Below are 25,495 nucleotides of genomic sequence, written 5' to 3'. Positions count from 1 at the left end.
ACGGAGCGGAAATGTAAACTTCAATGCGAGGTGGGCCGTAAAAATATTGAATGATAAATTATAAGGCCCTCTCTTGTTGTTTACGACGCTGTACAAGGGTGACGAATGAGAGACGTTGATAACTGGGTTAAATTTATTTTCATGCGCCGCTTTCATTGAACGAAAATACAGCTTTTCGCCGTGAATTTCGGCATCTATGTGCGTTTCGCATTAATTTGACTCGTATGAGTACACCCCTCACCACAAGCGAAGCTAGCACATTAATTTGCTGAAAAAAAATACTACCGCTACTCGGCTGTCCAAACTTAAAACACAGTAAGGGACATTTTTTGTAGTACGTTTTTTTTGCATTTTTGGACTGAGAAGAATCTACTTAGTCCAAAAATGCAAAAAAAACGTACCACAAAAAATGTCCCTTACTGTGTTTTTAGTTTGGACAGCCGTACTACTGACGCGTTTTTTTTCTTTCTTCAAAACATATTACACACATAAGTCATATACTTATATAATATTCCCTATGAGTAATTTATATTTCTCATTTTGGGACATGGGATTAAGGTTAACAAGACTGGAACACAAATAATAAAGTTACAATTTTTTTTTTAAATAACCAAAACTAATACATGGCAAAATATAAAAAACCAATTAACAAGTATAATAAATAGGCATAAGAAGCATATTTAAAATAAATAAATGAGAAAAACACAACACCCCAAGAACGGTAATAAGCTAAAGATAAGGAGGTCAGTCCTGCACTTCAGGTGCCAGTCTAGTATCAGCAAACAATGATGCATAGGGCACTGCATAGTATCGAATAATAATAACTACACGAAGATAGTATTACGTGTTCATTTTTAAAGCATTTACTATGTGGTTAGTCATTTTATCTTAATTTTTTTTTGCAAAAATATTAGAATGTAAGTGTAAACTAACTCATCAAGATATTCATCTAGCGGTTTCAAGACGTACCTGTCTCTTCGTCAGGACAATCACTACAACAGCATGCAAACAATCTACACGTCACTACCGTAGCACTATTCACACTTACAAATACACAATATGTTGATCACTAGGTTGGTAGATCTGAAAAAGATCATTCGGCCATGTCGTAGTCATAAACATTTTATTCCATATATTTTTATAAATAAGTATTGTGAAATGTGGCATCGCCACAGGAAAACTCAGTGAGGGCACATAATTGTAAAAAAAATGCAATTTGTGTATGATATGGTAAAAATTAATAAATAAACACGACACAAAGTATCTTCATTAAGACACCTAACAAATAAATGACAAAGGTTGAATCAGAATTACGCAATTTAACGAAATATGTAGTACTGTTTCGTTCAATTACGCAAGAAAAAAGTAAATAAAAAATGTATTACTTTCGTAAGAAACGAAGAAAGGCGACGCGTGGGTTCTGATAATTGGAAACGAATTCTCAATGGCCGTCCTCCGCCTACCACTGCGAGCACATATATATATATATATATATATATATATATATATATATATATATATATATATATATATATATATATATATATATATATATATATATATGTATGTGTGTGTGTGTATGTATATATATATATATATATATATATATTATATACGTACATAATGGACAGAAGTAAACACACCTTACCAACAATTGATATTTTTACATTCAAAGTCTTCACAATGCCGCTCAGCATCCTGCAGGTCTAAGTCTTAGCCACGTAGCACGTTTTGGGGCTTTTGTGCCAAAACGTGTTGTAGGTGAGAGAGGGTTGACAGCACTATCTCAAGTACGGTACATCCCCGCACGCCGAGGCAAAAGGAGCGGACAGAAACCAAGAAACAGTATCAAGAAGGAAGAGAGGAAACGTCTCTTTTTCTAAAATCTATGTGCTGATTTGTGATTTAACACTGGCAAACAGGTCTTTAGGGGGAAACTAGGCCGGGCGTGTGCGTAAAGTTAACTCTTTCTCAGCCAGTATTGTTTTGAAACTACGGGAAGAACGAGAACTTTTAAAACTTATTTATTTTCTTACAAAAATGTAAGTAATATTAGTATATAACCACTCATCGAGATTTTTATGTCTACCGGTTTCGAGACGTACCCGTCTCTTCGTCAGGACAATAACTACCACAGCATGCAATCAATACCACACTTCACTACCGTAGCATCATTTTTTCACCCGCTGTAGCATCACTACAGCGGGTGAAAAATCTCGGTTAGTGGTTATTTACTAATAAAATAAATAAGTAAAAATGACAAACCACAAAGTAAATGCTTTAAATATTAATAATACTGAAAGCTTTATAAATTATTCGCAAAGTAAGTACTGACACTAATTCATTCATTTTCATTCAAATCTTTATCCGAACCCCATGGTGCATAGGGCACTGCATCACATAAACGCAGTGTTATCTTGATCGTAAACACATGTAGGAAAGGTGATCAGCCCTCCGCTTCAGGTGCCAGTCCAGGATAATATTAAATAAATATTGGAGTGAAAAAATCAATCATATTTATTTGACCCCCCCTGGGAATCGAACCCGGGACCTCCTGAACGGTAACCGAGCGTGCTGACCATTACACTACGGAGGTGGACACTATTTACATAAGGATTTTTTAGAACTGATCTAGTGAATCTACTCTGTCAACACTTTTTTTTTGTTATTAACTTGGACCTACTGCAACTTACTTCATACCGTAAACTAAAAGCCTTGTTTGAAATATTCGAGATTTCGTCATTTGAGGTGGCCGATTCTACAAAATAACATGGTGATATAATGACTGAATTTTATTTTTGATACGCATTTATAGATAAATATGCATCATTTCATATTATGTTATTTTTTTGACATCTCATCAAAGATGAAGAAGAATATGGAAGTCTGAGCATTTACGGGGATGACGACGGTCATTGGCTGTTTTACACACGTGTCACTTTACATAGTGTAACATTCACCAATTCTACCCATTATTGACAACCACACTACTCAAATTCTTGGAAGTTCAATATATGTATATTAACCAATTTTGAAACATTGTTCTTGAATCACTAGAACTTCACTAAAGACATTGGTGAGATGAAAAGAAGATTTTTACTAAGCAAATATTTTTATTTTTATTTCATATTATCATCAAAATATATATAATGATTAAAGAAAACACTTGTTTTTTACCACTTGAGTTTTATTAAAGACTACATGTTTCAGAAGTTAAACTTCCATCATTCAGGTCTGTATAGTAACTGAATGATGAAAGTTTAACTTCTGAAACATGTAGTCTTTAATAAAACTCAAGTGGTAAAAAACAAGTGTTTTCATTAATCATTATAACATGTCTTACCACAAAGTTAATGCCGAAACAATAAATAAAACAAAAAAAAAAATATATATATATATATATATATATATATATATATATATATATATATATATATATATATATATATATATATATATATATATATATATATATATATATATATATATATATATATTTTAATTTTCAAATATCATCAGTGCACACATTCAAATGTCAATTTTTTTTTATATCCATAGAAATTAATTCGGATGAGAAAGGGTTTAAAGGTGCCTACCCACACAGGTTTAGGACTCCTCCCCGCCATGACATGCTCTCCATCAGAGTTGATTTATTATGTGTTTTTCTTTTATTTGAAAAGCGTTTGCTTGGATTTCCCGCTGGTTTTCGGCAATATGTAATATGGAAACCCCGCAACAGGAATGCCGGGAATAATTCGGGAGGCCATTTTTTTCGCGCGGACGCATAATCTCGACAAAACAGCTAGCCATTGGAATACAACATAGTACATGTAGAATATAACGTACGTATTGCAAAGCGAAAGAACGCGCCTTATATGTACTTATGAGAATAATATGTTTTATTCGGCTCGAAGGACCATCGTTAATCAACACACATATGCATAAACAAATACACACAAATACAAATAAAAATAAAAAACGCCTGAGGGGCTATACATGTTTCATCCTGGTTATGACAGGTCACAAACGAACGTTTATAAATTTAATCTTTTTTCGATGATGATGATAAAAATAATTATCGAATTCAAACGAAAAGGGGGAGCTTACTTTATTTCCAGAAATTAATTCATAATGTATTTTATTTTATTAAAAAATATTATCTCTATTAAATAATTTTATCGTACATACATTGTTTGAAAATGATGCGGATTGCATCGAAACACGTGTCAAAATAAAAAAAAAATAGTGATATTTACCAAATTAACTTAAATTAAAAATGGATAGATATTGACCACAAAGTGAATCCCGAATCTATGGAAGAAAACAATTTTATCCCTAATTATATTTTGAGTGCGTTCGAATCTTTGTACATGAATGCTGGATTAAACTAACATAGGGTTGTTGGCAGTTTGTAAAATAATCTCGCAAGATAATAACGGTTTTACCTATAATTACTTTTTAAAACTTGCAATCTGTAGGGATGAATAGAATATCCATCCATCCCTAAAGAATACAAGATATTTGTCAAACCCGATTGAAAAATAGTCCCAAATAAAATGTGGTTGAAAACAAAATTGTGTTTATTGGATTTATTTTTTTACTGACATTTCTTGGTGAATCTGCATTTTATATAATAAAAACAACTATATGGCTTTATCCACGTTTATAGTACCTGCCTGATGATGTCGGTAACGACGAAACTTGATCACTGCTCATATAAAATATATGTGGAAAAACTAAATAAGTAGTTGTCATTTTATTAAATAAAATACAGTTCCCCAAGAAATGCCAATACAAAACATAAATCTAATAAAAAATTATACATATAATTTTTAAATTATAATGTCACGATAAAGATACCTAGTTGTTCTTTTATTATATAAAATGTTTTTTGTCGATTTTTGTACAGTACAACATATAATAATAATAAAACCCTTATCCGCACCCCAATGGTGCATAGGGCACTGCGTCATATAAACGCAGTGTTATCTTGATCGTTTACATATGAAGGAAAGTGATCAGCCCTCCGCTTCAGTTACCAGTCCAGGGTAGTATTGAATAAATATTACAGTGAACAAAATCACTTATATTTATTTTACCCCCCCTGGGAATCGAACCCGGGACCTCTAGAACGGTAGCCGAGTGTGCTGACCATTACACTACGGATGCGGACTAAACAGTACAACATAACAGTACAACATTAAAGTTTAAAAAAGTTTGAGTAACGTATTTGTTAAATAATAATGGATGTTATAAAGTGATTACGTAAACCACCCGATGACGAGTTGTAAACCATATAAATGCCCAGACCTCCTTAATTCCAGACATCAATAAAAACTGCCTTTTATTATTTGTTTTACGAGCGTATATTTCAATGTGTACTTAATAAATAATACACACACGATCCTTTGGTATCAAAAGATATTTGTTTTTAACACACCGCATGCCGTGATCGTGTAAGTGTAAACTAATTCAATCCTTTGTCAAAATAAATATTTCAGTATACGCAATATCAAATAACAATAAACACAAAACAATAATATAATACGAAAGTCATAAAAATGTAACGGTTGTTTTCTCGACAAATCAAAACGTACGCAGAATTTCGCTAAACATTTGCTGTAAAATAAATGCTTGCGTTTTAAAGACGTCACAGAAAATTTCTCAGCATTGTGAGAAACGCTATCAGTATTTTTTTTGAAGACCTACGCAGCTCTGTGCGACAATCGTTTTCAGTTTTACGTCATCTTTTTCATTAGTCAAAGCAAATTACTCGTTTTTATGCATTTTTTTGTCATACCCATAGAATAATTATGAATTCATTTCTTGAATGTTTTTCGCTGATACTTTGTGGCACATTTTATAAACTTTATAAAATTGAACAACTTTGTTTTAACCACTTTTTTATTATTAGTACACTTTAACCTACCGGTTTCGTCAAGAGCCTTGTCATCATCGGGGTTTATTAAATTCTAAAACATTAAAAACATTAAAAAAAAAAACATTAAAATACTCATAATTAATTACAATCCCTTATTATTTTTGGTAAGGGAATGTAATTATTTATGAGTATTTTAATATTTTTAATGTTTTAGAATTTAATAAACCCTGATGATGACAAGGTTCTTGTCGAAACCGGTAGGTTAAAGTGTACTTATAATAAAAAACTGGTTAAAACAAAGTTGTTTAATATTGAAAAAAAATAAAAAATAATGAATTCAATTAAAATTTCATATCCTTTTACAAAATTTTTAGTAATATTAGTATTTAACCACTCACTGAGATTTTTTGTATACTGATTTCGAGACGCACTCGTCTCTTCGTTAGGATAATCATTACAATAGCATGCAAACAATACTACACGTCGATACTATTGGAGTATTCACATACTTAAAACTACATAAAATGTTGATCACGTACGATTTTGGTCAACGCGATCAAATGTGATGAATTAAAAAAATTGTCGCAATTTTAAAGTTACTAGATCTAGAGAAAGGCCAAAGAACTCTTGGATGCTGCAAAAAGAAAACATAATTCGAGGACATGGCCTAGGTGACGTTGTCCAAGATAGAAGTTCTTACAACCTGAGAACGAGGAGAGCTGACCCCAATAGTCTACAAAAATGATAAGGTGGGATGGAACCAGGAAAAATAACTCAATGTCAATTTTACAGGATTTTGTCGAAAAGCTTTATAAATAATCTTTAATTTTTAACAATCAATTAATGTTTTATAATTAAGATGTAACATTTTTTTTTAAATCACTATAAATATTTTATTATAACTTAATTATAATGCCTACCGGTTTCGAAGCTAACCGCTTCTTTTTCAAGTCTGATTAATACATTATAATTAAGATATACTAAAATATTTATAGTGATTTTGAAACAAAGTTACATTTAAATTATGAAATGGAAAATCACAATGTTAGTGCTTCAAATATTAATTATAATCAATTAATGTTTGTTTTTTTATAATTTTTCACAGTTTTTATTACTCATTTATTTATTTTTTGATTTTCTACGTGCATTTTCTATTAATGAGTTCACCTAATAATGAGAACGTACATAGTTCTCGAAACTTGTTGCGTTTACATTAATTAATAAACTCAAAAGTAGTCTTACAATTTTTTTTATTTTTAAACTTTATAAAATAAAATAAAACTTTGTTTTAACCACTTTTTATTGGTACAATTTTTCCAACCGGTTTCGACAAGAACCTTGTCACCATCAGGGTTTATGTACTAATTCTAAAACATTGAAATACTCATAGTTAGGTTAGGTTGTTAATAGTTTGTAACAGATTGCCAGTTGGAAAAAGTGTACCAATAAAAAGTGATTAAAACAAAATTGTTTTATTTTATAAAGTTTATAAAATGTGCCACAAAGTATCTCCGAAAAACATTCAGGAAATTTTATTTTTATACTGAAATTATAAAAATAAAATTTCCTGAATGTACGAATGCGGAAGGACGCCGTTCCAGCCTAGAAGTGAGGCAAGAGTCATTGTGAACAAACCGTGTCACATCCAGTGTTCGTACTAAAATCCCGTAATTGTTCCCGTTCCCGTTCCTAGTACATTACGCGCACGAACAGAGGCAAAAGATAGATCATGTTCAGAAATATGAACGAAAATTTCATCAGAGATCACAGGTGCTTTGGAGTTGTGAAGAATATTATAGAGGTACTTCGCAGCTTCAATATACCATCACTGAAAGAGATTGAAAGTGTGCAGGGTACCCTGTACACGCTGACTAGATCCAGTTTTCTTTGCTTTGAAATATAAGACAATGGTTTAAAAAATGTACAAAAATGCCAGTTCGCTAATTTGCAATTTACAACAAAATAATGACTTCTTCTCGCTAAAGAGAACGTATTAGATGAAAGAAAATGCTTTGTAAGATTCCAGTACTAGGCGGGTTTTGCCATACACGTTCTGGATACTCTACATCGCGGTTTTTAAAAACGCATCCACGTCGCAAAAACGACTCTAAAAACACTGTACAAGTCCAAATAGCTAATGAACTCTTTAAATGATTAAAAAATGTTTATGGTCACTTGATTTATTATAAAATATAAAGAGAGTCTCATCATCAATGTTGAGTTTTGACTTTATTTCGTGCCATTTAAAACTCTGAAATGTTTTTTTTTTGTATTTTGTATGCTTTCTCGAAAGAGTCACCGCACGCCCCTGATAAGTACTTACCTGCTTTAGAATGAAGAAAAAAACGAAATGTAAAATTTACTATTGTCGTCATGTAAATCCACAGTCAGGGTTATTGTAACGGCGCTGGCTGAATAGCAATTTCCGACATTAGCCGTATACTTCAGGAGTAGGAGACAGGACATCTGAATGCTGTAATCTAACCAAAATTATTGGACCATTTGGCCCCGGCGCTACGGCACGAATTGCAAAATCGCACTCGAACCGCCAAGATCGCGGATGAGATCGTATCTCGCGAGGAAGCGCCGATTAAAAGGTCCGGGGACATTGCCAAGTTTGACCCTAGGACTGTTTTTATGCTGGCGAGGTGGGCTATGAGCGCTTGTGCACTATACGGAATTTTACTATCCGGCGGACCGATTTTTTCAAATAAAAGCGACAACGACAGTTTAGCGTGATCGAGTTCACGCACACCGTGATCACGCACCGATCCGAAGAGAGACGGACAAAAGCACAAGCCAATCATACGTTTTTTTCATATTGCACAGTAGTGCACAAGCGCTCTACGGGCGCTTGTGCACTACACAGAATTTCACTATCCAGCAGTCCGGTTAGCATGATAAAACGAATGATTGGCTTGTGCTTTTGTCCGTCTTTCTTCGGATCGGTGCGCTCGATCGGTAAGCGATCAAGGTGCGCGTGAACTCGATCACCCTAAACTGTCGTAGTCGCTTTTATTTGAAAAAAAAACGGGACTGCCGGACAGTAAAATTCCGTGTAGTGTACAAGCGCCCTATGCCGGGTATGCGACATTTCGCCTCGACGAACCTGGTCGCATGACCTTTTAATAAATTCTAGGTTTTTTTTTCGGCGGCAGAAGGGATCATAGTTTAGGCGGAGATTATCATCAAGCGGAATGGAATGAGGACACTATCAGAAACAATTTGTCATTGTGCGTTATGTGAAGGGACTTGTAGGCGACTCTGCTGTAACGAGAGCGATAATTATGCCAAAACAGCGTAGGCATGCCACATTTCTTCGCTTCCATTTGACGTTCCTCGGAATTTTAATTAAGTTCCATACTTATTTGTTTTTATTTCATCATACACAATTTTATAATTTACAATTATTTATATATTTTATTAAGGAATTTAACAAAATGTTAACATCTAATTTTACGCATATACGAGTACATATCGCTCACTCTTTTCAACAACGTCACATATCAAAAAACTTGATTTTTCAGAAGATCGTTTTCAAAGTTTAAAATATAATAAAATGCATTAGAAATAAATATCAAGCCACTTATTGAACTTTTTACTGTTCAACAGATCTTTTGAGGTAAAACCTGAATGTTTTCACTCCGTTTGCAAAATATTTTATTTATTTAAAAAAATAACTAAACAATACCTTTTCTTCAAAATGCAAAAACAAAACTTTCTGCCGTGTAGCGGGTAAATATCAAGTTAAAAACATGCTGCTTTTGCTGGGATACAGAACATTTTCTGTGCATTCCGAAAACATGCACAACTGAAAATTGTCGATTTTTTATATATGAGGTTGTTGAAAGGAGTGAGCGATATTACAAAATAAGAGATTACATACGTAATCAACTAATAAGGTGATTTAAAATCTTATTACAATTCCTCTCCATTGCAAATGCATGTGATAATTGCCTCAATGACTGAGTATTAAAACGATTGATGATAAAACCGTATGATGATATTTTCACTCATTGTTGTGAATTAAATTAAAGCAGTTATAATGATAACGATGACAAATTTACTGATGAAACTTTAACAACAACAAAAAGAAAATACTGGTCGAAGAAAAAGGACGACTTTACATTAGAATACTATAAAACAATTGATGACAAAATCGTATGATGATATTTTCACTCATTGTTGTGAATTAAATTAAAGCAGTAATAATGATAACGATGACAAATTTACTGATGAAATTTTAACAATAACAAAAAGAAAATACTGGTCGAAGAAAAGGGCGACTTAATATTAGAATACTGTAAAACAATTGATGCAAAATCGTGTGATAATATTTTCACTCACTGTTGTGAATTCAATTACAACAATAATAATGTTAATGATTTTATTTTTTGACATCTCATCAAAGATGAAGAAGAATATGGAAGTCTGGGCATTTACGGGGCTGACGACCGTCATAGGCTGGTTTCAGTGATCACTTTACACACATTCACCAATTCTACCCATTATTGACAACCACACTACTCAAATTCTTGGATGTTCTATATATATGAACCAATTTAGAAACCTTGTTCTTGAATCACTAGAACTTCACTAGAGACGTCTATTGGTGAGATGTGAAGAAGCTTTTTACTAAGCAGAAACTCTGTTATTAGTACGTGAGGTTCGAATCCTGGATTATAATCACATACATGAGAAACGCCAGAAAATATTATTATCATTTTTATTATTTTACCTCATAATTTGACCAGTTAATTTACTTGCAACATTTTGAGTGTGTCCAAATTCTCGTTCACAAATCTGGATTATCTGCAATTATAGGAGTTATTTTTCATATTACTTTTTGACACATCATCAAAGATAGTAGATCCTATAATTGGAGAAAATCCAGATTTGTGAACAAGTATTTGGACACACTCAAAATGTTATTATAAATTTACTGACGTAACTCAAATAAATGTCTTTTTCAAATACTGGTCTAAAAATGGACAAATTTATATCGGTATACTGTAAAACAATTGATGGTAAAACCGAATGGTGATATCGTAGTCGTACAGGAGAAAGTGACCAACTAACAAAAGGTAAAATGTTCAGGAGGGCCATTTAAGTCACTTTTTTTGGCAACAAAATAAACATCAATGCAGTTAGTCATTTTTACCAAGTCAATGTATTATACTTCCAAGTTTAAAATTCTTCGGGATGTTTTCAGGGCAATATTAAGCTAGTAAGATATCAAATAGTCAATGATCACGTTTTTGTAAACAAATGCACTTGGTCACTTTCTCCTGTATGACTACGATATTTTCACTCACAATTTTGAAATAAATTAAAAACAATAATAATGAAATTGTCCACAAATTTGTTGGCGAAACGTAAACACATATTTTTTTCAAATAATGATCAAAGAAAAAGGAGGAATTTATATCAGCATTCCGAGTAGTGATACAAACGTTTATTATATCGACCATTTACGTCAAAACATCGTAAAAGTCAGTTGGGTTTATATCGTTTTGCTTTTGTAAATTCGACACAAAATAAATATACGAATAGTCTGGAAAAAATCGTATACTTTGAAGCGTCTTTGTAAGTCTGTTGTATAAAATTTATAAACGATTATATAAAATTTAAAAAAAAATTCAAATCTGTTTTGTAACTCGCCTTGATCTATCATTGTGACATATTTTCTTCACAATTATATGTATTTATATTTGAAAAATAGTACTTTTAAAATTTGACCATTATTTTAACCGAATATTTTTATAATTTGTATGGATGTGATGTGATAGCTAAAAACCATACGAAAAAAATCACAATTTCAAGCAAATCGTATCTGTTTGACATTTTCAAAAAATTTTTTTTTTGCGACAATAACGAAACCAACTGTCAATGCGACGTTTTTTGAAAACGAGCAAGAAATATAAACGTAATTAAAATAACGCTTACCGCTTCTTTACAAGACTGATTAATACATGTGAACGATGAAGAAGCGGTTAGCTTCAAAACCGATAGACATTATAATTAAGTTATAATGAAATATTTATACTGATTTTAAAACAAAGTTATATTTTAATTATAAAATGGTAAATCACAAAGTTAGTGCTTCAAATATAAATTATAAATATAAACATATTCCAAATTTCTACTGATTGTGGTTGGAAATTTCGTGATGCTTAACGATACTGGTCTGCGTTTAGATTGATTTTAAACACATGGCATATAGAGCGACAGTAATTTACTAGAAAAACTACAGTTTTAATTTAATGAGGATAAGAGTGAAAATCGACATAGCCTCCTTTTTATATGGACTTAAAATTGAACTTGATTTAATTTTCACAGGATTTGTGAATAGTCTTTTTTTCAAGTCTACTGAAATATCTATGACGTCAATTTCCACATGTTGGTTATAATTGCCAAGAATATAAGCAGGCTAATTTGATTGTAACATTCCGATGTGTGAAACTAATTAAATGTATAATTAAACGAGTTTTATTGATATATCAGATTACTCTACAGACGCCTCACTTCTAAAGTAATTACCTAAATATAATTGGCAAAAAAAATACTAACAAAAAGTGGTCAATCTTCTTTGTTTTGTCGTTCATTATCGTGTATATCTATTTCCGTATAATACTTTTTTTTGACCTGCGTTTAATTGTTTTTAACGCTATACAACAACAAAAACAAAAAAAAATATTTCGCCAGGAATATGTTGGCACTGAGGTTCACTAACTTTTTGAGTCCATCGCCCCTAGGATTATATTTTTCAAATGAGTAGACGGCCAAAAACGGCGATATATCCAGTCTTACCTTTTTTTAAATTACCTAACGTCCAAGTGACTCTGAAATCTAGCTACGGCTTATGCAACACCGCTTATCATGACCCTACTCAGGCTTCAACTTTATCGTTGATAGACGTTTCATATCAAATTGAGATACCTTTAATAATATTGACCTATTTATCAATTAAATAAATTGTATAAAACCGTTTCATCAATTGATTCGGAAGTCATTTTGTGGTAAAATCTATCAATTTTTAATTTCACATGGTAAATACCACTAATTCAAAATAATTCAGAAATAGGGGTATTTACCAAGTAAAACTTAAATTAGAAATATAAAATCGTCCCCCAAAACACTCGATCGTCCCCCAAGCACCTTGGAGGGGGCGATATCGGCTACTTTAGGAATCACTGCCTTTGGCGTTGCGATATTAGCGAACAGGCGTCACTTGCAAGTAGCTCGTAACTTCACAAGGCTGTTGACTGTCGCATATTCTAACAAATTAAGACCTGTTTGCACAATTGATTTGGGTCTTGCCATTCTAAAAACGGAGTACAATCGTTGCGTCCGTAAGTTCATTAAATTTCAGAACAACATAGAAGATTTAGGATTAGATAAATCCTGGCATCAAGGCTAAAAATGTTTTGAATTTTAATATTATTTACTATATCGTACACTGGATTATTCACCCTACGGATGAGAGGTCAATTTTTGAAGGTGTCTCAAATTAACTTTTTTGTTTTATTTTATTTAGAAACTTTACAACAGTTACTTTAATACATTTACATTACATGAGTAACAAAAAACAGGTATTTGTAGCATTCCATTTACAAAATTTCACATATCACTCACTATTGAAAGGATTCAACAACGCCATATATAAAAAACGACCATTTTCAGTTTTGCATGTTATCGAAATGCCCAGAAAATGTACTATATCCCAGCCAAAGCGGCATATTTTTAACTCAATATTTACCCGCTACAGGGCAGAAACTGTTTTTGCATTTTGAATAAAAATGTATTGTTTTATTATTTTTTTAAATAAACAAAATAAATTTGTAATGGAGAAAAAACCTTCAGGTTTTACCTAAAAAGATGTGTTGCACAGTAAAAAGTTCAATAAGGGCTTGATATTTATTTTTAATACATTGTGTTATATTTTAAATCTTTAAAAACGTTCTCCTGAAAAATCAAGTTTTTTGATTTATGACGTTCTTGAAAGGAGTGAGCGATATATCAAAAAACGACCATTTTCAGTTTTGCATGTTATCGGAATGCCCAGAAAATATACTATATCCTAGCAAAAGCGGCACATTTTTAACTTAATATTTACCCGCTACAGGGGTGAAAGTGTTGTTTTTGCATTTTGAAGAAAAGGTATTGTTCAAATATTTTTTTGAATATTCTAAATATTTTTCAAATGGAGAAAAAACATTCAGATTTTACCTAAATAGATCTGTTGCACAGTAAATAGTTCAATAAGTGGCTTGATATTTATTTTTAATACATTGTATCATATTTTTTGACTTAAAAAACGATCTCCTGAAAAATCAAGTTTTTCTTATATAAGTATGACGTTGTTGAAGGGAGTGAGCGATATGTAATTTAATATAAATACCTGGAAGAGGGACGGGAGGGAGGAAAAGGGGAAAAGAGGAAGATCAAAGCTCAAGTCCAAGACAAATTATGTGAAAATAGGGACACATCACGATATGAATATCGACTATGTGCGCGATCTCAGTGCTGACAATGTCGAGTAGAACATATCGAAAATTCCCATATTCATCGTTGACCAATTTTAATGAACGATAAATATAGAATATGCAACAAATTTCGTTCTTCCTTTTTTGTGAAAGAAGATGGAAGTTTGAGCATCCCAGGGCTTACGACCTGGCATTTGGCTGGCTTAAGGGATAACTTTATAATCTTAAAAACCGTATGCGGAAGGATCTAAGTCCATTGCATAAATACAAGCTTCAAGGATTAACGCAATAATGGGTAGAATGGTGAACGCTACACAAGTGCATAAAGCGATCGCTTAAGCCAGCCTATGCGACGTCGTAAACCCTGTAAACACCCAGACATACTAATTATTCATCAATGTTGAGATATCAAGGTCAGGAGTCGGACTAATCGGCGGACATTAACGAGGACATACATAAATGTAGAAGAGGTGAGGAATGTTTGCAAAGATAGACTGGTGTGGCGTTCTACGCTCTCTGCCTATCCTTGCGAGGAAGCGACGTGATAGTTTGTGAGTTTATATACTCTTATTCAACGTTAATACAGGTTTTTCTGTCTTCTTCATTCTCTTTTGATAAAAAGGGATTATCCCTCCTGTTCCCAACACACATTCAAATAAAAACATATTTATTTAGTTAGAAGAAACTAAAATCCACTTAATGATCGATAATCCTTGTACATAATAAGTAAGCTACATACTTATGAAAAATGCAATTCCCATCCAAAAAAATCTCTTTTGATAAAAAGGACATAAAAATCAGTATGAATTGACCAGATTTTGAATAGGGTCAGTTCCAGAGGTATTTGTGTTTTTTTACCTGCGTTATAATAGGGTAGACACCCTTTTTTCATTATAGGGCGGGCAAGTATGTAAGGGACCTTCGGCATTCAGTATAATAAAGGGATTTTTTAGAGAGATTTCGATGGGAACATTAGGTACCCTCATTCCTAAAGAAATGCGCAATTCTTAGGCAAATTGCTATAGAAACATTAAAAGAAACTTGGATAAAAAATATTATCTAGATTTGTAATGGATTTCAATGTAAATATTGGATTATTTATTAATTGTTAAATCAAACACAGATTTTTTGAGTCTACTAAGTTGTATTTTATTGTTAAAAAACACATTAAAATTCATATTGTGACAATTCGGCCGTCCAAACTTAAAACACAGTAAGGGACATTTTTTTCGAAGCACATTTTTTTCGCATTTTTGGACTAAGTAGAATCTACATAGTACAAAAATGCAAAAAAAAACGTACTACAATAAAAATGTCCCTTACTGTGATTTGAGTTTGGACAGCCGAATTGTCACAATATTAATTTTTATGTGTTTTTTAACAATAAAATACAACTTAGTAGACTCAAAAAATCTGCGTTTCATTTAACAATTAATACATAAATTAAAATGGAGTTCTACAAATTAAACGCCAAATCAATAAATAAGTAAATATTAGACATACTCGATAGAAGTATTAAACAAACTTTAATATAAATATTAGGTAGATTTTTATTAAACTACTATAAAATAAATATCCCCTTATAGCATTCATTGCGTCCTTCAAAATATGAACATAAAAAAATTCGGTTAAATTTAAATTAAAATTCTGTTTGCATATTGTTGATTTTTAATTTAGTAATTAACATGCATTCGCGGCGTAATTCTTTAAAACGTTAACGCTTCAATGAATGATACCGGTTTGATAAAAATAAAAAGTTTTATAACAAAACAACCGGAATGGTAAAATTAACATTATCACTTTTGTATGTAATTTGAAAATATCATTTTAAAACTATTTGTTGTAAAAACTTTAAAAATAAACACGCCTAAGTTTAAAAAATGGATATTCACTTGTTTGATAATGTCATATTACGTTCTCAAGAAATTCCGACGTTAGATAAAATAGAAAGGGTTCTGATAACTTGTAGGTCAGAATCCCCGATAGCCGATACAATACAAATTAGACCGCGCATGGAGTCGAACATTATCCGAAGTTAGGTTAGAAATACGGGAAAATAAATGATTTAACTTACTATTAATTAACCAACAGTCGGACGAGAACACTTCAACAAACTGTCACATGATAAACAAACGAAATGTCAGATTAAAACACATCGAAAACTGTCAATACACAAAACGTCATAACTGGAACGGATCGCGGTCATAGCTAGATATTGAATATTGTGACAAATATGAACTAACACTTAGTGCACGAATTCGGAAATTTAAAAACTGATTCAAGTTCTCTGATTTGCCGGTTGATTTATCACCCAGAAGTGTTAAATGTGAATAAAAAAGCGTGCGAAACAACCTCACCACTCCTTTTCTCTTACCATTCCGTACGACAGCGAACAGCTGCAGTACGAGGCCGTGTTTTCATATTTCTAGGCACGGTAAGCCATCTATTATTCACGTTTCTCACTACGCTACCACCTGTTGGCGATGCGCTAAGCTCTGTCGGTAAAGCAGTTTTCACATTCGCTTCGGCGCGAATTTAGAACGACTGTCACGACAGCTAAAAACTGGATTTCGTCACCTGTGTTTATTTAACTACGTATTAGGATTTTAAGTGCACTTGCTAGAAGAAAATATTGTTAAAAATAATAAATATGGAACACAGTGATCTGGCAAAAATATATGGTGGTGTTAAGCGTTACCCAATTTATTGGGAAGCATTGAATATTTTTGTATTGTTTTAACTTAAGCTGGCAATTCTAGTTCAGTGATGTTAGGATTATTTATTATTATTATTATATCTCATTTCGTTATGTTGCGGCAATATGTACATATTTATGCGTTTCAGAGACCATATTTGTAACGGTGTGCACATATTTATGCATTTCAGAAACCTCGTGTTGCGGCGGTTTGCATATATTGATGCATTTCAAAAACCTTGTTGCGGCAGTGTGCACATATTTATATGTTTTATAAACCTCATGTTGCGGTGGTGTGTACATATTTATGCATTTTATAAACCTCATGTTGCGGTGGTGTGTACATATTTATGCATTTTATAAACCTCATGTTGCGGTGGTGTGTACATATTTGTGCATTTTGGTTACCTTCAACATTATAAACAAAAAATACGTCTTAAACATGTAATTTCTTGTCATGCTTTGCTCCAAAATTAATGTCCGTCTTATTTTAAAACACTTATCCGCACCTTAATGGTGCATAGGGCACTGTGTCATATAAACACAGTGTTATCTTGATCGTTTTTACACATGAAGGAAAGGTGATCAGCCTTCCGCTTCAGATACCAGTCCATGGTAATATTGAATAAATATTACAGTGTAAAAATCACCTATATTTATTTTACCCCCCTTAGGAATCAAACCTGAGACCTCCAGAACGGTAGCCGAGCGTGCTGACCATAACACTACGGAGGCGGACAAAATGTCCGTCTTATACTCAAGATTAATATAAAAATGTCTAGTGTTTTGTTTAAAATTACCGCTAATCCTAAAAAAATATATTAGATGCCGTGGGATATTTATTTCTATCTGGAAACATTGTATGTGGTCATGGGAATCTTATAACAAAAAATGTAGTCCACAACACAATACCACAGATGCATTTTTAGTACACAAAAACACTTCATGTAATGTAATGATTGGCAATGAAGAGAAAGGTGAAGTTAGTTCAGATGACAATTTTCAGGGATTGCCAGTTCGGTTAATGACTAATTAAACTAAGATTTTTTTAGTCTGATTTTTCCACCTAATAATAAAAATGATGAATTTTGTCGTTTCCTTTTCATTGCTGAAAAACTTAGGTACATCTTATAGCCCGTAGCATCTTTAGTATATAAAATGGAGTTAAATTTATTTCTTTTTTATATTATTTCGAGAAATAAAAATACTTTGTGTTCTGATCCACTCACATTTTTACTAATCAACTAGTTTCGGCAACAACCTGTTGCCCTCTTTAGGGTTTCATTTATTACTAAATGTATGTATATATATATATATATATATATATATATATATATATATATATATATAGATCAGAACACAAAGTATTTTTATTTCTCGAAATAATATATCAATATGATCCACAAAGTTAATGCTTTCAATATTCAAAATATTTCTTTTTTATGTTACATTAAGAATTTTTTGTTTGTTATTTTTTTAACTTGTATTTTCCAACTTTGTCATATGAAAATTAGACTGTACTTGGATTCTTTCATATGAGTATGCAACAATGCCGTTTTATCCTTGTTCTGACCTGTATCTGCACCCAGTGGTGAATAGGACACTGCATCGTATCATAACAGTCTTACCTTTTTGCTAATTTCATGAAGGTAAGATAATCTGTCGGGCATTTCAAGTATCAGTCCAGGGTGATATAAAATCAATATTTAAAGTGTAAGAACTTTACATACTTATTTTGACCCTCCAATCGAACCCTGGGCCCGGAGCATGGTAACCAAACAACTATGTAATTGCTTCACCACAGATACGTACAAGAATGAAGTTGGGGAAAATGAAATACAATATTAAAAAAAACATGTTTATTGCATTTTTTTTTTTGACATCTCATCAAAGATGAAGAAGAATATGGAAGTCTGGGCATTTACGGGGCTTACCACCGTCATAGGCTGGTTTGAGTGATCACTTTACACACGTGTAACATTCACCAATTCTACCCATTATTGACAACCACACTACTCAAATTCTTGGAAGTTCTATATATATGAACCAATTTAGAAACCTTGTTCATGAATCACTAGGACTTCACTAGAGACATCTATTGGTGAGATGTAAAGAAGCTTTTTATTAAGCAGAAACTCTTATATTAGTATGTGAGATCCGAATCCTGGATTATAATCACACACATGAGAAACGCCAGAAAATACCATTTTCATTTTTATTATTAAGCTTATAATTTGACCAGATAATTTATTTACAACATTTTGAGTGTGTCCAAATACTTGTTCACAAAATCTGGATTATCTCCAATTACAGGAGTTATTTTCATAACTATGAAAATAACTCCTGTAATTGGAGATAATCCAAATTTTGTGAACAAGTATTTGGACACACTCAAAATGTTGTAACTATGTAATTACTTCACTACAGATACATACAAGAATGAAGATGGGGAAAATAAAATACAATATAAAAAAACATGTTTATTGCAAACTAAATTATCTACATTGTTCTTAAAATAATAAATTACAGATTATGAATACTCTGTATTGATAATGCTAACAATTTTTTGTACTGTTGAAGAATCTAGGCCTAATTTTTCTTTTGAGACAAAAATATCGAAAACATTGAAATGAGATGCGTCCTCTTTACCATCTGAGAATATTTTATTTGGTATATCGTAGTACGTTATGTACGTGGCTAATTTCTTACTATCACAGCATTCAAAGATCATGGAATAAGAATTCTCATTCCTTTTGATAAATTCCTTGAGACTCTGTCCTAATTCTTGCTCCCACGAGTCGAAGATGTATTCTACTTTCTGTTTCAATGAGACGGCAAATTCGTTTGAGATCAGAGGTTCATTTTTAGACTTCGAACTATCAGACATGCCTTCTATCCTCTCGTTGTACCTGCTATTGTGGTTATTTATGTGAGCAAACAGAAGCTTCAGCTGCCAGACCTGATGAACTGAAGTGTTCTTGGATAAATCCTGAAGAATCTGAAAAAATAATTACACTTTAGACACTTTACGCAAAAATGAAAATATTTTTCTTCTTCTTCAAACCCTTATCCGCACTCCAATGGTGCAAAGGGCACTGCATCATATAAACGCAGTTTTATTTTCAGGGTCCAGGGTAATATTAAATAAATTTTAGAGTGTAAATCATTAATAATCATTAATCATTTTGTCCGCCTCCGTAGTGTAATGGTCAGCACGCTCGGCTACCGTTCTGGAGGTCCCGGGTTCGATTCCCAAGGGGGGTAAAATAAATATAAGTGATTTTTTTACTCTCATATTTATTCAATATTACCCTGGACTGGTACCTGAAGCAGAGGGCTGATCACCTTTTCTTCATGTGTAAACGATCAAGATAACACTGCGTTTATATGACGCAGTGCCCTATGCACCATTGGGGTGCGGATAAGGGTTTTATTATTTATTATTAAATCATTAATATGTATTTTCATCCCCCCCCCTGGGAATCGAACCCGGGGCCTCCAGCACGGTAGCTAAACGCACCGACCACGACACTACGGAGGGCATTTAAATTTGAACATTGATTTTAAGACCGTGAAAATGGCAAAAATTACAAATTACGAATTATCATTATTCTAATGAACGAACTGATGTACAGGTTTATTTTATTTTTTGACATCTCATCAAAGATGAAGAAGAATATGGAAGTCTGGGCATTTACGGGGCTGACGACCGTCATAGGCTGGTTTAAGTGATCACTTTACACAAGTGTAACATTCACCAATTCTACCCATTATTGACAACCACACCTTTCAAATTCTTGGAAGTTTTATATATATGAACCAATTTTGAAACATTGTTCTCGAATCACTAGAACTTCACTAGAGATATCTATTGGTGAGATGAAAAGAAGCTTTTTATTGAGCAGAAACTCTTTTATTAGTATGTGAGGTCCGAATCCTGGATTAATTCATTAATCCTGTAATTGGAGATAATCTAGATTTTGTGAACAAGTATTTGGACACACTCAAAATGTTGTGTACAAGTTTATTTGTGATGGGTAAACTTACTTTAACTAATGTGACCCAGACTGGTAGTATGCACAGTGTATCTCGTATGACACATTCATATGTTACAACGGCCAATATTTGTATGAATTCTCTTTCTCCCGGAGTGTGCTTATCACATACACATTTGCTGTCTAACTTAAACAGAGTCTTGTATTCTGTCGAGTTGGTTGTTTTATCTTTTCTCTTGAGATATTCCTCCGGCTTTTCTGTCTCTCCGAATATCTTAGTGACCCCGGAAAAATAACAGGTACTGCAAATATTATTATTGCAGAATTCTTCATTTTTATCGCCCTTTAAATTTTCAGACGAAGATCCCGAGAATGTGGTGGCCAAGGCGTTGGATAAAGGGTCGAATAAGTAGTGTTTTGTGAAGTTGACCGTTCCAGGGTTGTTGGAAAAGGCGAGGATGTTATCCGGTTTCGCAGACCAGACGTTAGATTTTTCCGTGGTCAGCATTTGGGCGAGGAGACTCTGGAAGCCTTGAGGGTCTTCCAGATATGAAAGACAACCGGCTTTTTGCTTCACATCGAGGCAAGAAGATGTTTCGAGAAGGGATCTGAAATATAATCAGAAAATACACATTACATTAACCTTCCTTATACAAAGTATCTAAAAATGATTCATGCTCCCAAGGGGGTATATGAGGGGCCTCATTCGTCTGAATAGAAATATTGTATGTAATAATACAGAACTTGCGAAAAACGACATGCAGTCAGTAGCATGTTCACAGATTGACTGTGCGAATCGTAGCGTGTATGATCGAAAGAATGCTGTTCATAACTGCCATCTCGCTTCCACACAGTTGTGGTGCACAGTAGTAATAAATAAAAAGTCTAAGGTTAACATACGTAACACACGGGACACGGACCATTTGATTATTGGATCATGTATCAATAGGTTTAACCATGATCCCAGGAATATTTATCAAAGCAAGAAATTGAGAACAACATATTTAGGAATTTTCAAAAAAAAAAATGCCCCAATATTATTGCAAAGACTACAAAAAATTTGAATGAATTGTTTGAAAGATTATAATGTTATCAAATGAAACACTATTTTAGGGGGATTTCGAACCACCCTCTCAGGTCTGGGAAGGGAAAAATGAACATGTCCCACCCTTAATGAATAAATTTATCAAAAAGATAGAAGTTCATAAATGGATTAATAAAACATACAAGAGCTGGTCCCAATTTCTGTTCCTCTTGAAAACAATCGACCAGTATCTGTCATCCGAGATTCTAACTTCCTTCAGCTTGTCCAGTTCCGGAAGCAGGCAGGGTCCCCTCAAGTTGACCAACCGCTCCTTGTCGAGTGTCACCACCTGCACGTTGGCATAGCAAATCTTCCCCGAGGATATATCCCGGGGGATCAGCAGCCTGGGTTCTGTTGCCAATACGTAGAGGTGCCGAAAGGCTTGCAGATGGTACCTGAAAATCACATTTAACCTTATTGAAATTTTAAATAAACTACTTGCACTTTTAGGCAACAGCCCCTCATACTGGAAGTCCTGAAGAGGAGAAGGTGGACATGGTTGGGACATGTCCTTAGAATGCCACCTGAGAGCATCAACCCCTCATGTCTTTTCTTCCAACCCCGAGGATTCTGGCGTCCCGGAAGGCCGCTGACGACCATTCACCGACTATACTCAGCGGAACTTCGAGACGCCGGACTGACCTGGGAGGAAGCCAAGGAGACTCGTAGAATTTTACAATGATAAAAAAAATCATTTTGATTTCACACCAAATCAGGCCATTTTTCAAAATGGGTTTGTGAGATTTGTTTCTGTAGCTGCTGATAATATTGATGCACATGTAAAAAAATGCAAACAAATGGTTGTTTTTTCAGAATTTAATAGGCTAAAAACTGTCCTTAGTATAATGACACGACATATTTTTATTGTGTTCTGCGGTGCATTTATACTGTTTATTTTTATTATTTAACCGGATCCACGTGGCTCGCATAACTGTATGTGTTTTAACAAAACATGCCCCATACGCAGCTGACATAAGCGTATGTGTTTTTACTTTGCTCCAAGTTTCGAACCTCAGTTCAACTTGGAGGGATTTTTTCATGGTGTGGAACTTTGGATAAAATAATACGTCAATCCTTGGCCTTATGACATCTGTTGAAATATCTGACTAATAATTTGTAACATCACAAAGATAAATAAAAGAACAGATCCCTGATTTTTCTTGAGGTCGGTAATTAGTCCGCGACATAATCATGCCCTATATCTGTCTCACTCTCGACGCTACGCATCGCCAGTGGGTAAGAGTGACACACGATGCGTGCTTTGATTTATTTATGTTACGATCTTATTTGTTTATATTTTAATATATTTCAAGAATAATGTGACGCACCTGTATTATAGAGTACCAAAAAGGCACAATGAATCCCATTGAACGTTTTTGTTTAGGGAAATAAATCGTTTCTCAACTAAATACATGATAAAAGTAATCATTTAAAAAAACGGCGAAATACCGCCACGTACGGGCGTCTCTCAGGAACAAAGTTAACACGGTTAAAAGGTTAAACACCCTTTTGGAATTTTTTTTTTTACAGAAGTAACCTAAATATAAATCGCTTTTTATAAAAAAATAATGATTGCAATCATAAAAATTAGAAAAGAAAGAATGTGGTTTCTGAATCTTTTGACAATATTTAATTTTAAAATAAATATAGAGTATGCATAGTATTGTAAAAATTACAAAAGTGTTTATCCCACAAAAGCACAGTTATAAACCAACCTGTTATCATTGCTGTGCAGCGGAAATTTGGGGAAGAAGGCGCACAGGAGAGCTGCCGTTGCAGTCGGCGTTGTGGCCAAAGTGTATCGTCCCGCGCCCAAAAACAGTAAACCCAACGCGGAATGCACTGCCAACTGCGAGCCATAACTCAATGCACTCGCGCCGGGTCCGGCTTTGGACCGCTGGTGGCGACACAACCTCATGATGTCTAAATCGCCTGTTCCTGCCATTACCTATAATAAAATATACTATTTATCCACTTAGTGCTTTTAATCTTTCTCTTCCGGTGCTAAAATAAAAATGCGCGTCCCGGGTTCGGGTAGTCACTACACAATAAAAAATTTGCAATTTTGAAACGGAAAAATACGGCCATTCATAGCTTATTCCCTTAATTAATTATAAATGAAGTTTAAATTTTTAATTATTTAGAATTATTTGCTGAAAACATTAAAAAACCATCTGGCAACGCTCATGGAACAAGCATAGGTCCACAAATACCCAGACCAATTGAAAATAAATCTTTCTTGAATTTACTATGCAATTAACAGGAATCGGACCCATGACACCAGTTTAGCAGCTGAGCATCTTACCCAACTACGCCACAACGCCTGTCAAAACAATCAAGTTACTCATAGGTTATATATGATATACAAAAATTTATGTTACCATAGCAGCGCTGATGAGAACCAGATTTAGGCAGGTCTCGGTAGTTGCCTTTCCCGCCAGTTCCCCGATGCTTTTCGATCCGAACATGATGAGCTTTTTGACGTAAAACAAAATAGTGTCACGGGCATCTTGGTTTGCCGAGCCCGCAAACCGCAGTCCAATCGAGAAACAGGCCCCAGCCACTATATTGCAGTAGACTTGGCTGAAAGTAAATACATGAAACTAATTAAAACTTCTTCTTCTTATTGTAGGCTTTGCGGCCTGTTTTTAAGAGGGATTAGCCTCCTGCGATGTCGATTCCCAGCTATCGACCCATCTCTTTGGTGGTCTGCCCGGGAGTCGTCTACCATGGGGTTGGCCGTACAGTGCGATGTGGGGGAGTCTGGATGGTTCTATTCTCCTCACATACCATTGTCTCCTTCGTTGCCTTCCCCACCTAATGACATCTTCGATCTCGGATATTTCCCTGATCCTGGCATTTCTTATTCAATCTCTCTCTGACGATGATCAATCTCTCTCTGAAATGAAGACTCTAAGAAGCATATCAGGCAAGAAGACTCTTGCCTGATATGCTTTTTAGAGTCTTCATTTATTTTATTTCTAATTAAAACTATTTGGTAATAGTATGATGTTATTACTTTTTTGTATTTTTCTTGATGATAAAAAAATGGAGCAATGCTGTTAAAAAGGCCTTAGGACTCTCATTGGTAAGACAGATCATCTACATGATAAAAAATGATAAGCATAAATGTAAAGTTACTGTATATACTCATGACCTAACACTATTACTATCACACTATTTTACTGCAGGCTTAAGCAAAGGATGGAACGCCGTACTTGTCTATCCCGAAATACACTCCTAGCTTCCTCTACATCTAGTCATACTTGCTCTCCGATTATGCAAACTTTTGACACAACCAGATCTGAGATAATAATTTATTTGGTCATGCCAAGTCTTCCTTGGCTGTCCTTG

General features: G+C 33.6%; 1 protein-coding gene and 1 long non-coding RNA gene across 2 annotated transcripts in view; both read right to left on the bottom strand.

The window, feature by feature from the left end:
• LOC148302787 (uncharacterized) overlaps nt 1-16,786 on the bottom strand; it is a 114,411-nt gene extending 97,625 nt beyond the window's left edge. Inside the window, exon 1 of the long non-coding RNA XR_015838591.1 lies at nt 16,442-16,786. This is a non-coding gene — a long non-coding RNA (uncharacterized LOC148302787). The remainder of the gene's footprint in view (nt 1-16,441) is intronic.
• Nucleotides 16,787-19,529: 2,743 nt separating this feature from the next.
• Nucleotides 19,530-25,495, bottom strand: part of LOC148302786 (anaphase-promoting complex subunit 1-like) — a 28,051-nt gene continuing 22,085 nt past the window's right edge. Inside the window, exons 17-21 of the mRNA XM_088271020.1 lie at nt 24,523-24,724; nt 23,857-24,089; nt 22,285-22,536; nt 21,110-21,665; nt 19,530-20,060 (exon numbers count right to left, since the gene is read on the bottom strand). Of these exons, the coding sequence (XP_088127146.1) occupies nt 19,593-20,060; nt 21,110-21,665; nt 22,285-22,536; nt 23,857-24,089; nt 24,523-24,724 (1,711 nt within the window). The 3' untranslated portion in view covers nt 19,530-19,592. The remainder of the gene's footprint in view (nt 20,061-21,109; nt 21,666-22,284; nt 22,537-23,856; nt 24,090-24,522; nt 24,725-25,495) is intronic.

The sequence above is a fragment of the Brachycentrus maculatus genome, unplaced genomic scaffold (genome assembly GCF_059751285.1).
Source record: "Brachycentrus maculatus isolate JH-2025_06_01 unplaced genomic scaffold, ASM5975128v1 h1tg000410l, whole genome shotgun sequence".
In the NCBI taxonomy this organism is placed as follows: Eukaryota; Metazoa; Arthropoda; class Insecta; order Trichoptera; family Brachycentridae; genus Brachycentrus; species Brachycentrus maculatus.
The sequence above is the reverse complement of the archived record's forward strand: the minus strand, read 5'-3'. Positions and strand labels throughout refer to the sequence as shown.